The sequence below is a fragment of the Salarias fasciatus genome, chromosome 7, assembly GCF_902148845.1.
Source record: "Salarias fasciatus chromosome 7, fSalaFa1.1, whole genome shotgun sequence".
Classification (NCBI taxonomy): Eukaryota; Metazoa; Chordata; class Actinopteri; order Blenniiformes; family Blenniidae; genus Salarias; species Salarias fasciatus.
Genome location: NC_043751.1, coordinates 14,784,322 through 14,797,664, shown reverse-complemented (window position 1 = coordinate 14,797,664; position 13,343 = coordinate 14,784,322). Strand labels below are relative to the sequence as shown.

General features: G+C 44.5%; 2 protein-coding genes across 5 annotated transcripts in view; one reads left to right on the top strand and one right to left on the bottom strand.

Moving 5' to 3' along the window:
* furinb (furin (paired basic amino acid cleaving enzyme) b) overlaps window positions 1-3,803 on the bottom strand; it is a 79,409-nt gene extending 75,606 nt beyond the window's left edge. The window contains exon 1 of one of the 3 annotated variants that reach the window (XM_030095359.1): window positions 3,359-3,803. The gene's annotated coding sequence lies outside the window, so the exon portion shown is untranslated. Of the gene's footprint in view, window positions 1-3,012; window positions 3,041-3,172; window positions 3,239-3,358 lie in introns of those variants that run through there. The other 2 variants (XM_030095360.1, XM_030095361.1) reach the window with 2 other exon arrangements.
* A 759-nt stretch (window positions 3,804-4,562) lies between these two features.
* On the top strand, window positions 4,563-12,901 carry accs (1-aminocyclopropane-1-carboxylate synthase homolog (Arabidopsis)(non-functional)). Of its 2 annotated transcripts, none has more exons than XM_030097054.1 (16): window positions 4,563-4,765; window positions 4,936-5,574; window positions 5,673-6,406; window positions 6,500-6,559; window positions 6,696-6,766; window positions 6,902-6,971; window positions 7,769-7,835; window positions 8,698-8,795; window positions 8,879-8,956; window positions 9,138-9,238; window positions 9,724-9,813; window positions 9,921-9,966; window positions 10,102-10,243; window positions 10,421-10,563; window positions 10,675-10,828; window positions 12,086-12,901. In XM_030097054.1, exons 2-16 carry the CDS (start codon window positions 4,956-4,958, stop codon window positions 12,487-12,489), a joined length of 2,877 nt encoding a protein of 958 aa, XP_029952914.1. In that variant the 5' UTR covers window positions 4,563-4,765; window positions 4,936-4,955; the 3' UTR covers window positions 12,490-12,901. The 2 variants fall into 2 exon arrangements, with proteins under 2 accessions (XP_029952914.1, XP_029952915.1); XM_030097055.1 differs by having other exon boundaries at window positions 4,911-5,574.
* Window positions 12,902-13,343: the final 442 nt, after the last annotated feature.

Genomic DNA, 13,343 nt, shown 5'->3' with positions numbered 1-13,343 from the left:
ACTATTGAATATGGTTTCATATGTCATGATGATGAGGAGGGAGTGCAACTTTGATCAAAGATTCTTTATTTTTTTTTTTTCCTTTTAGTACTGAAACACAAAGAAAAAAATCCAACAGCAAGTTTCTGCCGTCAAATCAAAACTCAGAGCAGAACTTCTGCTGAGAAAGCTCCTAACGAACAATCCTTTCCTCTCCCTTAGCATCCACGGCTGATGTGTCCTTGAGAAGCACAATTCACCTCCAAACTGCTCAAGTGGAGCTGCACTGTGGCCCCGCAGAACAAGGTTCTGCTGTACCAGCTAACCACAGATAAATCCTCGGTTTGGACATCAGCTAACTGTCCGACTGCCTCGAGAAGCGGGGGAAGACGGATCATCACGGTGCACCAACACAATACATTAATTATTGTTTAAATAACCTCATTAAGCCCGAAGGCAACAGCCTCTGCAGAATAGAGATTTGAAGGTTTAGGAAGACTTAAGAACGTTGTAATCCAGACTGCTGAGAACTGATTCTAACACAAGGTCTAACAGCGTTGTTACAGAAATATAAATATATTGACGGGATTCTTATCAACATTGCTAATGGACAGATATTATTAGGTTGTTTTTTTTTTTATTATAATACGGATTTTATTGCAATTATTCAGCGTCATATCAAGGTCTAAACCAAACATTTGCTGTTAAAGGCTGAGACTAATATGTGGGAACGGTTCCTGTCACTGACGCTGGGTTAGTTGGTGGTTATTGCTCTTTCTTTATCAGTCTGGATTGGCCTTTCAGTGCAGTTTCAAGGTTCTGCATGCACGCTTTTTCCCTGTCCGCCCCCACAGTCCAAAAACTTTAATTGGTGACTCATGATTGACCTTATAAATGAAGTGTGTGTGTGTGTATGTGTGTGTGTGTGTGTGTGTGTGTGTGTGTGTGTGTGTGTGTGTGTGTGTGTGTGTGTGTGTGTGTGTCCCTCTGTATTTGCCTTGTGATAGACTGGCAGGGCGTGCCCTGTCTTCGCCTGTCGGCAGTCTGGACCAAAGCTGGATGAGGATTTAGCAAAGAGACAGACTGACACGTATGCATTAATTTAACTTTTTGGAAATGATTTTTTTCTACATAGAAAAGTTTAGTTTAGTTTTTTTATTTCAACTGTTGAAAAAATTGGCCTTGTTAAATTTGAGGAATCCTTGAGAAACTGTTTACCAAAGAAACGATATTCTTCGGTGAATCATTTTCCTGCCTATGCCTCTTAGACATTCGCACCAGTAATGAATTTAAAAAATAAATAAATAAATAAATAAAATATATTTGTGGCTAAATGAAATCTATTTTAAATGACTGGCTCATTATTTCCAAGGCTAATTAAAAAAAAAAAAAACCCAAAAGTGACTCAAATGCTGCCATATTATGGATGTCATGACACTGAATCAAACACATTACATGAAAGCACAGGGTTGCCAAAGTAATTCTCCAACATCCATCTGGAAAACACTTGTCCCCAGCTGCTCTAGAGTGAACAACAGTAGCTGAATGCCACATGAGCGTCTCCAATACAGTAAACACAGTGCATCACTTTTTCTGCATTTCCAGTTGGGAGTGTTGAGAGAACAACAAAAAAAAAAAAAAAGAAAACAATGTGACAAAGTAAGGAAAGTAAGGTATCTACTCTTGATCGGGATAAACAAGCAATTTCTATGGGTAATGACATGCACACGAAGCTGTGACAGACCATATGCGGCACTCAGGCTCTATTTCAGGCTGCCCAGCAGCCAAATCAACACCCACCATGTGCTCTGGGCTGCCCTCTCACTGAGAAACCAAGGCACACAACTGAGCTGCAGCATTTGTGAAGTATCACTGACAGCCAAGTATCCTCTCCTGAGAGAGAAAATTGCTCCAAGTGAAAGTGCGATTGGAAACGCAGAAGTACTGCGCAGGCATGTTGCCTTGTGTGAGGACGGCAGTGCACAGCTGGAGGTGATCACCTGAGACACACCGTGAACAGAGCGAGCAAGCGATGACTGAGTGCCGCTAAAGCATGATCTGTCCGATGGAAAAGCCTGATAAAATGTTATCCTGGGCGGTGGCAATCTGTGTCCAGGAGAAAGAATCAATTTTATAAGTAATGTCCCATAGAGACATCCAACCCAATTTCTAACAGCGATCTGAATCTTGGCATTGTTCCCTGTGTAAAACTTCCCCTCATCCACAACACTGTCTGCCCTAGTTTATAGATGAGTTATATTGTTGACAAGTTTGTCTTCCTGCTTCTTTGTCCTCCACTGCTTCCCTGTTTTATGCCTTATATAAAAGGCATGGTTGTACGAGCGCCGTTCAGACTTGTGTTCAGCTCTGTTAAGCCTGGACCAATGATGCCAGACAGCCGCTGCTCTGGCCAGACAATGAAACTTCCTCCAGCAACATAAGAACAGCATCTTATAGTTACTTTGGCAGCGTCGGTGGTTTGAAGAAGAAGCAGGCATCACAAAGAAAAGGAGCAAAAATTTTTGTTTCACAGTAGAAATCCCACTGGGAGAGATGCTTGGAGCCATGCTGTTTGCCTCAATAATTAGTGACCTTGACTTTCTCCCCTGTTGAGACCCTTTTGGCATATAAACTAAAGGTAAGAGCAATGACAACTAGAACAATAGACAAGTTTGACTACTCAGGATGTAGTTATTCAGCTTGTTTCCACAAACCAGGGGCATTTGCTTCTGTGTTTGATGCCGCTGTAAAGAGGAATAGTGCGTAGCAATGTATTCACAATCCCTGCCTTGCCTGGGAAGCAGAACTAACAGAAATTTATTACACCAATTCACACCTTACACAGATAAAAGTACTTGATGAGGGGTTTTTTAGCCTATTAAAGCTTCGGGGTGAATAAAAAGAAAGATAATGTAGGAGAAGAAGAGGGTTGAAAGCGCATAATTGGTCAATTAGCCGCGAGTCAAATGAGACGTGCTGCGGAGAACAAACACTGTAAATACACCACTTAAAACAAACATGCTGTTATCTTACCAACAATAAACTTCACGGAGGAGGCGTTTCGTCTAAAAAGCTGGTTCAATTGTCACGCTGCCTTCAACAAATAATAAAAAAAAAAAAAAAAAAAAAGGTGAACCTGCGCGTGAGTGAGAAAAAGACGCGGGTCTCCAGACTGGGAGCTGGAAGCTGGTACCTGACTGGGAGGACTGGACAGGGATGCTGGCAGCCTGGCACACACACTCTAATCATCCTCGCAAATACTCCCATTGTTCCCACCCACTTTGCCACGGCTCCCCTCCCTGCTCCCAACACGCCAAACTCGTGGATTTTAATGAGAGAGAGAGAAAAACACAGATAATTGTCCGTCGTTGATAGTTACCTCAGACGTGAGAGCAGATTGAGACGGCGTGCCTCCACATCTCCTCCGGTCGGAGACTCCCCTTTCTCCTGCGATCCGACTTTCAACTTTACATCTAACCTGACGCGGTGCCTCCTCCACTTGCTCCGGTTTTTTTTTTTTTTTTTTTTTTAGTTATAATGCTATCCACACGCACCCATCCTCATCCCAAAGTGCCGGATCCAGCTATCCCGTCCTGCTCTCCATCCGCCACCAACTTGCCACCGAAACCACCATGGCTCTGATTTAACAGTTAACTTCAGCCTCCGCACCCAGTTACTTCTTCAGAGGTTTTCACTTCTACCGAGGGCTGACCACGCCGTGCTGCCAATAATTCACACTCGCGAAATAATAGTAATAATGATCAAAAATAAGACGGGTTTAAAGGATGCAATACGCGGCTCCGTGCCAATACAACGAAGCGGTTCACTATTGGACGGAGATGACAACAAAATGCCACAAACCCTTTTCTCCAGGAAATACGTCACGGTGGAGCCGAGGCGAGTATTGTGTGTGCTTGATTTCTGTTGCCCAAGTCGCCGAAAGGGGCGGATCAGTCTTCTCAGATGGAATGGAGAGCAAATGGGCTCACCTTAGAACACCTGTATTCATCTATTAGTTCATTTATCAATTCCATATTTAAAGCAAACCCTCTTATCCAAGCGTGGGGACTTAAATGATACACGGTGATCAACAATGTCATGGTATTAATGAATACATGGATTTCAGTCATGTAAATAGAGAATTGAATAACTCCACAACATAAGCAATATTCTAAAAGAATAAACCAATTTTTTTAAAATCAATTTAATCATTCTTATGTTTGCTTTGATTCTTTTTTGTGTGTATTTTCTGGTGGCAAATTAAATCCGGGCTACGCTTAAATATAAATCAGACATACTCTTTCTGTGGCGGCATCTGACCAGCACCGCTGTGTGTTGGCGCCATCTAGTGGACGCAGGCTGCACTTACATGCGCGCCCGCAGATAAGCATGCCGCACGGTAGAGGGGGCCATAGCGCAGCTCTCCAGCCCCAGTCTGACTCGCATGGTTGTGTCTACCCTGTTACAGCCTGGCACCAATGCGAACAAGCTCGCTTTCCGAGGCTCCTCCGTTAACACGGACCAAAGTTATCCCGGAATAAGGACAGCACGCATGTGCCGTCAACCCGGATGTAGATGTTTTCGGAGCGCGCATAATCCCCGATTTGTTCCAAGTTATGACAAATGTTGCTGTTGAAACAGAGACATTTATTTCAGCACAGGCTGGGCAGAACCGTCCCGTCCTAAACCCGTCCAGACCGTGACATGTGTCGACCTGCGCGGATGTCACGAGAGGGTGACAGCTCCACAACAGTGTGTGTCCGAAGAGCTACACTTTATTTTTACGGTGAGCGAACACAACAGGGTGAAATATACAATTTGTGCCGCCTCAAACTAATGCATTCTACAAATTAGAAGTGCATGGAGAGCCCCGTGTTTGTTTGGGCTCTGGAAGTTGGAGATGACAGCGGTGTTGTGCTCGTTTTTCTCAGTGTGGCGTCTCGTCCTGTGCTGCAGATTAACGCCCTGCAACTAAGATGATGGACTTTTGCGGGAGGAGGCACGAGCGAGGCAGCAACTGGACCGACTCGGAGATCGTGGAGCTGCTCCAGCTGTGGTCGGACGAGTCGGTCCAGATCGAGCTGGAGAGCTCGCTGCGCAACCAGCGCGTCTTCGACCGGATTGCGCACGTGTTGCGCGAAAAGGGCATCTACCGCACGGGCGACCAGTGCAGGGAGAAGATCAAGAAGATGAAGCTGGAGTACCGACGCATCAAGGACAACCACAAGCTGAGGTCGTGGAAGTTTTACGACGTGATGGACCGGGTGCTGGCGAACCGCCCGGCCATCACTTACTCCTCCCTGGGCGGAGCTGTCATCGCTCAACAGGTGTTCCAGAGCTCCGGGGCACAGGAGGCATACCTGCAGGGCGTCCCGGTGGGCTCCTTTGGCCCCACGTCCTCAGGTGGATTTTTGTTCGGCCAGCCGCCTAAACCCGGGGAACAGCTGGATATCAAATGTGAAAATGTGGATGAAAGCATGCTGAACTCCGGGGTTGCTCCTCCTGAGATGTACTATGGATCAGGAGACGATCAGGACACAGAGGACACACTGGGCCAGGCGGGGAGCTCCACAAATCCTAGGATCTCCCCTTCAGGTTGTCAGTCCAAATCCTATTATCTCTATATTAATCATTTTAGATTACCTAAACATAAAAAATTGTTAAAAAGTATTTTCTTTGCTTTGTATTTTCAGGTTTCAGTGACCTAAACGTTGCTGGTTCTGGGGCGGCTCCCTGCCAGGCAGGTGGAGGTCCATCATCACAGAACACAGCCGACCAGCCCGTCAGGGAGCGTCCAGCCTCCCTGAGACAGAGGAAGCGACGGCGGGGCGGAATGGCATCCTGGGGCCACAGGGGCTGCAGATACGGCGGTCAGCAGAGCCTGGACAAAGCCTTGGCCAGCTTCCTGAGCTGGCAGCAGTCTGCGGAGGAGCGGCTCCTCTCCCTGGAGGAGGAGCGACTGGAGAGGGAGCTGCAGGCCGAGGAGCGCAGGGAGCAGCGGGAGGACAGGAGGGCCGAGCAGGACCGCCAGCACGAGCTCCGCCTGTTCAGCATGCTCACCGGCGCGCTGTTCGCTGTCAGACAAGGCACTCCGACCGCAGCGCAGTGCGACCCCTCCGTCTCACCCCAAGCTCCGCAGATGACCACAGCTGCTCTGTCCGCCTCGTCATCTTCATCAAAGCCCCCTTCAGGAAGTCCTGCGGCGCAGGCCGCTTCCGCTCAGGAGATAAAAGAGCCACAGCCGGCGTCTGTCACAACCTCCAAAACGTCTGAAAATCTCCTGGTAACGCTGAGAGGCCCAAAGGCACCTGGCCAAAGCGTGTACCTGTCCAACCGTGGTAATAGCATTCGACAGCATCAAGGCATTCTGCAGGAGGGTTTCATCCAGTATGGAATTGACAAATACCATGACACAGACAACCCTGATGTAAGCCTCCATCCTTGTTGTTAGAAATGTCAGTCATAGATGATTTGACATTTCTAAAAACACATGACTGTTTTTTTTTTTTTTTTTTTCCAGGGAATAATCAACATGGGTACCAGTGAGAACAAACTTTGCTTTGATCTACTGCATAGACGGGTACGCTCAATATTTTACTCATATCCTGATGTGAAAATGTGAAGTGCAATGTTCTCTAATATGTTATTTTGTGTTTTTGTCAAATACAATAAATATACCTTCACTAATAACATTTGAATTCTTCCCTCTGCTCCAGTTGACCAAGCCTGACATGCTGTATGCGGAGGAATCCTTGCTGCAGTATTCAGACTGGAGGGGACGCCGTTTGTACGCCAACCTTTACTGGAGCATTTCTCTCCAAATTACAACTGTCGTGCAGCTCATAATAAAACGACACAGACACAATAACAATTTGGGATAGAGGTTCGCCATCTGACAGTGATTCCATTGTCATCTTTTCAGCCTGAGGGAGGAAGTTGCAAAGTTCCTGAGTCACTACTGCCGTTCCCCACGCCCGCTGGATGCTGACAACGTGAGTAGGGCCGCAATTACTGAAACCCGGCATCAATGAAATGAATATCAGGAGTAAGAAAACAGTCATGTTAGTACATTCTAGCTTTCGATGTGAGTTTGGGGGAAAAGGCTACACACTAATAACATATATAACTCCTATTGAAATGTGTGCGCTGTAAGCACTAGTATAAAGTTCTTTCTTGGAGTGTTTACCATATTTCCAGAATTTAGTAGGGGAAATTCAGCACATTTTACAACGTGGATTTACTATAACAATATATTTTACTGGCATAACGTACAGGGTGGAAATTGTTTTCTTTCTGTTTAATAGAGTTTAAAGTATTGTAGTTAACCCATACCATGTCTTCTGGTTGTTTATAATGAATTAAATAGCTTTTATTCCACAAATACAGAAGACAAGGGAAAAAAAATGTCCCTGTCCTTTCGAATCTATGTAGTGAAAAGAAAGTTGTTCTCTTCTTATTGATACTGACGTCCGTCATATTGCATAATTGCTTTTCTTCCGCAGTTTTATACAGTTGCACTAATTCCTGCCGACAGCGCTCTCAATCCCAGCCTTTCACTATCAAACGCGGAGACAATAGGGCCAAAGTAATTCATTTGATGAGCCCACTATTATATAAATGCCAAATGCTACAACTGAACAAACAATGTTTTAAGGGTTGACCAGCTTAATTTACAGAGGTAATGAATAGTTGTTTTACGAGCTGGATGAATTTGTGGCGTATTTATCAGGCCTCCTTGTGCGTCCTAATTGGGTCTTTAATAACGCGGCGGATGTGCGTGTTTGTTCAGGTTGTGGTGATGAATGGCTGTTCTTCCCTCTTCTCGTGTATTGCTGCAGTAATTTGTGACCCGAAAGGTAGGTTCATAAACACGCCGACATACTCTACACACACGTACAATACACCCATAATTCCGCTGTAGGAATATAAATGTGCGTGCACCGGTGTGTGGTAATCAAGTCACATTTTCTGGCCTGTTTTTTGGAGAAAAAAAAAAAAAAAGCATCTTATGGAGGTACGACAATTACTCAGGCAGTGTAAATATATTTCACATTCTTTATCAGGATTACACAGAGGACCTTCTCAGAAGCAATATATTTTGTCTGTTTTGCACAATAACTAACAGACTCACCAAACCACTAACAATCAGAGTTAGAAAAAGTTAGATTTTCTTATACTGTGGAAACCACAAAATGTGTAACTCAATTTTTTAACTTAAAATTGAAATACAGAGAGTATATTTCACAAACCAATGTAAAAATTTAGAAAAACAATGCAGTTCTACGTAAGTATTGACATTTAAATTACAGGAAGTTCCTCAATGTTTTTGTACAATGATTTACATGACCATCAGGTGTGGCATGGCACACGCCTTCCAGGGCGTGTCTCTCTGGATTTTGCCTCCCAAGATGTCAAAATTGGGAATTAACTGACCAGGCAGTGTTTCTCTGCTCTTTCAGTGTCTAATTCTGTCAATCCTGAGTGAACTGTAGCCTCATTCTTCTGTTCGATCTGTTTTGCAAATCATGACTTTTGAGACTAGTCGTGAGTTAATGTTGCCTTTATATTGTCTGGCCGTTCTTCTCTGGCATCAACTATTTGTTTTGTATTTGTGTAGCTGTTTATCTCTGTGTTTGCCCTGTGATGGACTGATAAACATTCTTTTGACATATATAAATACATGTGTTCATGCTTTATATGTATTTTTCTGTGTTGCAGATGCCATCCTCATTCCTACTCCTTTCTATGGCGTCATCACTGAAGATCTGGGTTTATACAGTGAAGTAAAACTCTTTCACGTTCCTCTTGAGTGTGAGGTAAGAATGCTGTACTTTATACACCCAGCATAGAGAATACTCTGAGATCTCAATGAATGTGTTTATTGTTTGTTTATTGATAGACAAATGGCAAAGAAAGTCGACCTTTCCACCTGACTGTGGAGAAACTAGAACAAGGTCTGAGAAGGGCCAAGCAAGAGGTACTTCACACACGCTCGTTCTCTTTAACAAATATTCAAGGACAGACAGAATCATTGCAGAAAATGTTCTTGGCGCAAATAAATTCCTTCAGTGTTCCTGTTTACCTTAAGGTTTATGGCTTAACTTTATCACTGTGAGGATCCAGTCCATCATTTTACTCAGTTCCAACCGTGTTTGAAGGGGTTAAATGTCCGAGCCGTTATCCTGATGAACCCCCACAACCCGCTGGCCGAGATCTACACCCCGCAGGACATGACTGCCTTCTTGGAGTTTGCCAAAAGGTACCTTTCCCCACTAGTATCTCTCACCGGGGCTGGACGCTGGACTCCTCCCGGTCTGCAGTCCTGTGGCTCCTTTAAGCACCTTGCCAAGTCGTTCCTACAGTGAACTCTTTTATTTTACCGCCAAGGACTCTGTCCCGTGTGTGGAATATCAAACGGACTTGTTGGGGGGGGGGGGGGGGGGTTATCACCTCTTTTTAACCATCAGCATATTGTCAAGTGCAGCCATGTGCCAAGGAGCCCCCTCCCCCACATATCATCTATTGTTTTCTAAATGATCTTGCGAGAGTGATTCCCTCTATAGACGCCTCCGGGCTCTGAGCTATTGGAACCATGAACCACAGCACTTTTAAAACTGACATAAGACGTACAAAGAGTCACTTGACGTTAGTGTCACAATTTCTTTGCCGTAAACGGTCATTAAAAACATAAAGCGAGACTTATTAATGCTGCGCCTGTATTCATGCGGTCTTTTCCTCCCGCAGAAATGAGCTCCACGCCATCGTTGATGAAGTGTACATGCTGACGGTCTTTGATGAATCTGTCACCTTTCACAGTGTCCTCGGTGCAGACAGGTAGTGAATGAACCTCACCTCAGCCCGATTACTCCATTAGACCCTTCATCATCACAATTATGGCTGAAGACTCCCCTTTGTCTCCTAATGACTCCCCCTTATTTCAGGCTGCCTGACCCACAGAGGACACATGTAATGTGGGGAATGAGTAAGGTACGCTCTGTGCTCCGCTCTGAGAGCGCCGATCTTTTTATACCCCTGCTGACACCACCAGGATTTTTCCCTCCCTCGAATGTTTGCCTTCCCGCTTCTATTTCCCCCCGATTCATTCAATCTTGCTTCTTTTAGGACTTTGCAATGTCAGGGATCCGAATAGGCACCCTGTACACAGAGAACAGAGACCTGGTGGAGGCTTTGGCACAGCTGGGCTCCTTCCACGGGCTTCCTGGGACCACCCAGCACCAGGTAGCACAGCTGCTTAAAGACAGAGGTACGAGCCAAGCTGGGTATTTTTAACACAACTTGGGGGAAGAAATCAAACATCAGGCCAACTGGGTTACACACCGCAAAGCGATCGGTTTGAGTATGTGTTGTTTTTAGTGTCCCTATTTTTTTTTTTTTTTCCTCCATCAGTTCCTATCTTTTTCACATTCCTCCTTCATTGCAGACTGGATCAGTGAGGACTTTTTGCCGGTGAACAGACGCAGACTGAAGGCCGCACACAGCTATGTGACCGGAGAGTTGCTCAGTATGGGCATCTCCTACCTGAACAGTCCCGCCGCCATGTATCTCTGGGCCGACTTCAGAAAGGTAAGAACTTGATGACTTACCTCCCACCTTCAGTTTTAACTCACATTGGGGGGAAAATTCACCCGAACCCTGTGTTTTCCTCACGCCTTCAAAATTGTTTTTTTTTTGTAGTATCTGCGAGAGTCCTCATTCGAGGAGGAGCTGTCGCTGTGGAGGTGTTTTCTAAGACACAAAGTGATGCTGAGCTGCGGCCAGGCGTTTTCCTGCTCCACGCCTGGGTGGTTCCGCATCGTCTTTGCAGATCAGCACCATCACCTTGAGCTTGGTGAGTCTCTCTTTCAACATTCGCTACACTGACATTTCTTTAAAACCATTTTCCACCCTCATGCAGTTGTTCTACCTGTCTTTGAAGGATGCGAAAAGTGTGAAGATGCTCTAATCGCAGCCAGTCAGCTTCTCAAAACAACTCTGTGACATTCGTTTACCTGCAGACTTTTCTTGTATTTCTCCGGCAAGCTTTAAGCACAGGACATTTATATGGATGATTTACAGACGGTATCAAAAATAAAAAGAAACAGCCTCCGCACACTGTGCCGCAAGGCTGAATCTATAGAGAAGATCAATTTTACAGCTCTTAAATTCTAGTCCGGCGCCAGTTCCTTAAAGGTTCTCAATCAAGTGAAAGCAAAAAAGGTAAAATAATGAAAAAGAAGAAGCATTCTTGTGTCTGGCTCTTTAACAGACACATGTCCACTCCATTAGTTCCTCTTGTATGTTCTGATTTGAATAAGTGCAGCTGCTCTGCTCTATAGTCTGTAATATATGTGCTTTTTAAAATCGTTGAAGAGCTTTTAATTTAGAAGTGGATTTATTTTTCAAGTCGTGTTGCTGAAGTCGGCTTCATTATATTGAGAGGTGTTCATGATATTTCGTTTTATTTTAGTGGTCCGGCCAAAGTATTACACTGAATTAGCGCAGCCGAGTTTTAAGACCAGTGTGAATTGCAACTTAAGGCAGAATTTACGGTGTAGCTTTCATACTTGACCGTCGTGAAATAAACCGGCTGAAGTGATCAATAAGTGTTTATACATATGGTGCATCAACTGCTGTTTATATTCCCTATAAATGGAGTTTGAAGGTTTACTTTATTTGCAAGAAATACCATATAAGCAAAAATCTATTGCACTTAGAGAAGTGCAGTGTGTGGCATCTCACACTGTGTTCAATTTTATTAACTGGGAGATATATAAGTGTTTATATCTGTTATATCCACACAGAGGTAAAGAATTTCTCCTACCTGATGGCAGTAGTTTTGTATTGATCAAGGACTTCTGTAGAAGATCTTCCTTTTATTCTTTCATTGCTTTTTTTCTCATAAATTCATGCGCTGAAAAGTTGATGCTTTTAGTATTCATTTTAATTTTTCAGCATTACATCAGAAATTCATCAGATCAAGCATTAATCCATTAGTTAAAGTATCAGTTTTTGTTGTTCCAGGTAATTTTCTACCCTTTATTGGGAACTGGTATCGACTGGGTAACAGTTACTGGAAGTTTTATGGTAATGTTCTGTGTGATTTCAGGCCTGAAGCGAATTAAGGAGGCTCTGAAAGAGGCCGAGGCAAAACAGACAGGCTCTGATTCACTCTCCATCAAAGAGGCAGTTGAGGACGGCTCGAAGTCCGTGAAAGAGGACAGTGCCGATTCAGACAATGCCGCGACTGTCAACGCGGCGTCGACGCCCAACGGCAACTCGTCATCCTGGCCGAAGGAGAAGGAGAGTCCTGTTCCTGCCACCGAGGAGTTTGCGTCGCTGGACTGCCAAGCCTCTAAGCCTGCGGAGGGTCTGGCCTCGTTGATTGGTACTCTCAGGCATCAGATCGGCTCCTCCGATTGGCTGGAGAAAAACACTCCGGAGCTGCCTGCCGGGGAGGACCCAGAAATTCTCGACGTATTCAAGGCTCTGCTGCAAAGAGCCAGAAAGTAAGCTTAGGATAAATGGGCATGGATGTAGCTGCCAGGCTTTGAAAGGCAGCACTTCAGCGTCCCGCTTGCTCCACTGCAACTCTGGTTAAAAGCTGAACACAAACGCCTGACAGCAGTTAAAGTAAGGGACTTGTTTTTGATGTGTGGAAATGCAAGAGAACCATGTGAAGAACCATATGACATTTGATGAACTTTTACACATCTTGAGGCCTTATCGTTGGGATCTTGCTTTTGGAATGTAGAATTACAAATAACTTTATTTACTTGAACTGTATGCCAAATATAAATCAGCCGGTGTTGTACTCTGAAATCCTGTAGGTCGCCAACCTTATGAATTGTACAGTTTTACCGAGTATTCAGTCATATTCGGTTTGTTTTATCAGAATGTAGTACTTCACTGAACTATGAATAAAGTTCTCTATTATTCCGTTTGCCTTTCATTCATTTTGTTTTATAGGAAAAGCATTATCGCACTGTTATTTTTTTTATAGGAAACTTGTTCCGAAGGAATTTTTATAGCGATGTTCATGAAAGCCTTTGGTTGTTTGGGTGGTCTGTGGGCTGCTGTTCCGTTGCATGGAAGGAAAATGTGTGTGTGTGTGTGTGTGTGTGGGGGGGGAATGGTTCAGGTGGTGGTATTCTGACGAGTAGAGGAGATATCTGAGGTCAAAAACACTATCACCCACAACATATTGCACTTCAGTGTGCAAAAAGTGTGAGTGGGATTTCCATGTTCAGTCGTGCATAATCAACCAGTGACCCCTCCCCCCCCCCTTCTCCCACACATCGCTCCTACTTGACATTAACAGATGTCTTTGTAATGCATTACGCTAAACTGTAAACTGATCATTCGTC